General features: G+C 40.0%; 1 protein-coding gene across 1 annotated transcript; it reads right to left on the bottom strand.

Annotated features, from left to right (window-relative positions):
- Positions 1 to 294: 294 nt before the first annotated feature.
- TIM9 (Tim10/DDP family zinc finger protein) lies at positions 295 to 2,105 on the bottom strand. The gene is made up of 2 exons (XM_078590825.1): positions 1,926 to 2,105; positions 295 to 621 (listed from the first exon to the last, which is right to left on the bottom strand). Exons 1-2 carry the CDS (start codon positions 2,018 to 2,020, stop codon positions 435 to 437), a joined length of 282 nt encoding a protein of 93 aa, XP_078446951.1. The 5' UTR covers positions 2,021 to 2,105; the 3' UTR covers positions 295 to 434.
- Positions 2,106 to 3,241: the final 1,136 nt, after the last annotated feature.

The following is a 3,241-nucleotide window of genomic DNA, read 5'->3' as shown; positions in this document are numbered from 1 at the left end:
TAAGCACATTGGGTCGCAGGCTAACCCAACCCACTCGACCCACCTTAACTGTTTTTCTTCCTCTGGTGACATCTTGCACTCTTTTTGAGATCAGACATTATGCTTGCAACGACATGTCATTTCTTACATCCAGCAAACTTGATCTGGCCTGGAAACTTGATTTAGATTCCCTACAGTCTGTTCATCACTGATAGATACAACCAGATTGCATAAATGGGGACTCATATCCACAGTCTTATTTTCATTTTTATTAAATAAAACATATTTTACTTGATTTTTTATCCACAATTTACCTTGCAGAAAACCCATATATAATATCAAAAATTACACCAAATTGAGGAAAAGAAAGGGAACAATAGAACAGCCTTAACTGATATCTGAGAGGACAACATTAGGAAATGTATATAAGCTGATTAGTAAAGAACGAATGGTGATTAATCTGGGGTGGCGGCACCCTGGTTGAGCTCCGCAAATCTCATGCCCACCCTCATGGAATGCTTCAAGAACTTCTCAGCGCATCGGCGGATGCAGGTCTCCTCCTGCTTATCAAGGGTTTTACGCCTGAAGGTATCTACACAGTCTGTGAAGCACATCTCCACAAGGGAGTTGTACATCCTCAAGCTGCCGATGCAAGAATTTGATAAGATCCTCAACATTTATGATGCTAAACGTGAAAACAAAATTTATATATTTATAAACATATCAATTGATGAACCAATTATAATAGAAATGATAATGTGTCTGAATCACCATATTACAAAGAATCGTTTCTATTTCTAGTTATGATATGACAATATAAGCTTCAGTTCAAAAACATAGCAAGGACTTTCAACGAGAGAAGCGAGAGAAAAGTAAATTGAAAGAAATTCAGCGAAATGGATAATCCAACTTTCATCTAAATAAGCTCTAAATTCCTAGCACAGATGAAGCCAAGACTGCAAAGAAGAACTTTCTCTCACTAAAAACAAACCAGCACCAATCCAAAAAAGAGCAAATAAAGAAATACTTTTCAGGGGTAATAAACTCGATAGTAACATTTACTTGAGAAATAGTTGAATGAGAACACAGGTTTTCCAAGCAGGAAATACAAGATGAATGAATGATCATACACCATTCCTGTAATCATCATTCAACAAACAAATGAACTCAACACATGAAATTGGAATATGAAGTGCCGAATTGCACTTTCCATGGTTGACCAATCCATGGATCATCGAGGGGGATCTCGTAACATGCATAAAACACATAAATAGTCATGCCGCTCCTTTTGTGGGAAATAAAATAATTGAAGTTCGAGAACTACTAGTCTTGAATTCAAGTGGACGGAAAATAACAGAGAAATTCGAATCTTCTTTACGTCGATTTGCTCCAAAAATCCTCTAGCATAAGTATTAAGAGTAATAAAATAGGCAAATGAGATGGTTATGTAAACGTTATTTGACAATGAAACCTGCAAGCCCCCAAGAAAATAGGCACCTATCATCATTTAACCTATCCATTTATGGCCTCCATCTGGTTAAAAAAAATGTATCACGCTGAATCATTACTGCCCAAGAGTTGATTAACCGTAATTCCCTGATCTGAATTCAGCTTCACAATACTATGAAGATGGAGTAAACACACAACCAAAAAGGCATCAGCACGGCATTTATTTATGATTTCATTAAACAATACGTGTGTGCGACAGTAGACCTAGAGGATGAAAGTTCATAACCACCAAAAAAGTCAAAAAAAATAAAATTCGGAGGGAGTTGCAGACAAATTCAGAAGACTAAAAGACATGAACCCACTTCTCGCAGTTTGTAGGTCAACCCAAATGTAGATCCGACGGAGAAAAAAATTCAACCCAAGAAATGCTTCATAATATGATAATCAAAATGCAGAATAAAATGAGCAAACAACGACGAAATTAGTCGCAAACCAACCTATCGGTGACCTGTAGCTGATCGATCATCCTAGCCATCTTGATCTTGTCTTCCTCAGGAAGACTATCCAGATCTCCCAACATACTCTTGTCCATCTTCTTCGATTTACTCCGCCGCTTTTCTTCCGCTGGGCTGTTCTTCACTACGGTTGACTCTCTTCACGCTTTTGTTCTACACACAACAGAGTAGGGTTACTAAAGAGGCCCGGGACGGATGCCGGGTCTGTTATATGACGGACGGGACAGTAATTCGGACCGTCATCCATATTTCATCATCCGTCTTTCGTCATCCGTCAGCCGCCATCCGTCATCTATCTTTCGTCATCTGTCATCCGCCTTTCGTCATCAATCTTTCGTCATCGGTCAGTCGTCATCCATCATTGATATCTCCTCATCTGTCATCTGCCTTTTATCATCCATCTTTCGTGATCTGTCATCCGCCATCCGTCATCCATCTTTCATCATCCATCAGCCGCCATCCGTCATTGATCTTTCCTCATCCGTCATCCGCCTTTCGTCATCCATCTTTCGTCATCCGTCAGCCGCCACCGTCATTGATCTTTCCTCATCCGTCATCTGCCTTTTATCATCCATCTTTCGTGATCTGTCATCCGCCCTTCGTCATCCGTCATCCGTCATCCGCCATCCGTCATCCGTCATCGATCTTTCTTCATCTGTCATCTGCCTTCTGCTATCCATCATTCGTCATCCGTGATCCATTGTTCATCTTTCGTCATCCATCTTTAGTAATCCGTCGTCCGTCGTTAATTCTGCACTTTGATTGGACGGGCGGAGGATGATTGTAAACCTTGAGATAATTGCCGGTGCCTGATGACGGAGTGGAACAGGACGTAATGTACGGCATGGATGCTTTTTGTTCTGTTGCTTGTTCAAGGTCATGATGAATGACTGCTGACAACGGATGATGGATCGTCGTCTGTCCACGAAGCTTACAAATAATATTATCATAATCCGTCATCAGGCATCTGTCGAAGGCTATTGCGATCCAGATGACTGGACAGTCTATAGCGTTGATATGGTTCTAGTGTTACCCCGTGCACTTGTCCAAAAGAACTGATTTAATGTGATACCATTATCAAATCCAAATAAGAAATATCATCTAGGTTGTGATGGTGAGGTCACAACACTTTAAGGCCTACACAAAAGGGACAATAAAATAACTTTCTATGCCAATGGTGTTACAATGTGTTAAATTCTCCCTGAATCATAATGAAAATTATAGAGTAAATAAGGCAAACCACTAGGGACAAGGTTACTTGTAATCACCATAATGTTGTTGATAAAATCCTAAAGCCA

This window comes from Wolffia australiana, chromosome 19 (assembly GCF_029677425.1).
Source record: "Wolffia australiana isolate 7733 chromosome 19, ASM2967742v1".
Classification (NCBI taxonomy): domain Eukaryota; kingdom Viridiplantae; phylum Streptophyta; class Magnoliopsida; order Alismatales; family Araceae; genus Wolffia; species Wolffia australiana.
The sequence above is the reverse complement of the archived record's forward strand: the minus strand, read 5'-3'. Positions and strand labels throughout refer to the sequence as shown.

What these genes read in the sequence shown, in the direction of transcription:
- TIM9 (XM_078590825.1), bottom strand. Translation starts at nt 2,020, where the DNA reads ATGGACAAGAGTATGTTGGGAGATCTGGATAGTCTTCCTGAGGAAGAC. An exon ending in CAGCTACAGGTCACCGATAG is followed by an intron (nt 622 to 1,925) that starts GTTGGTTTGCGA and finishes TTGCATCGGCAG; the next exon opens with CTTGAGGATGTACAACTCCC.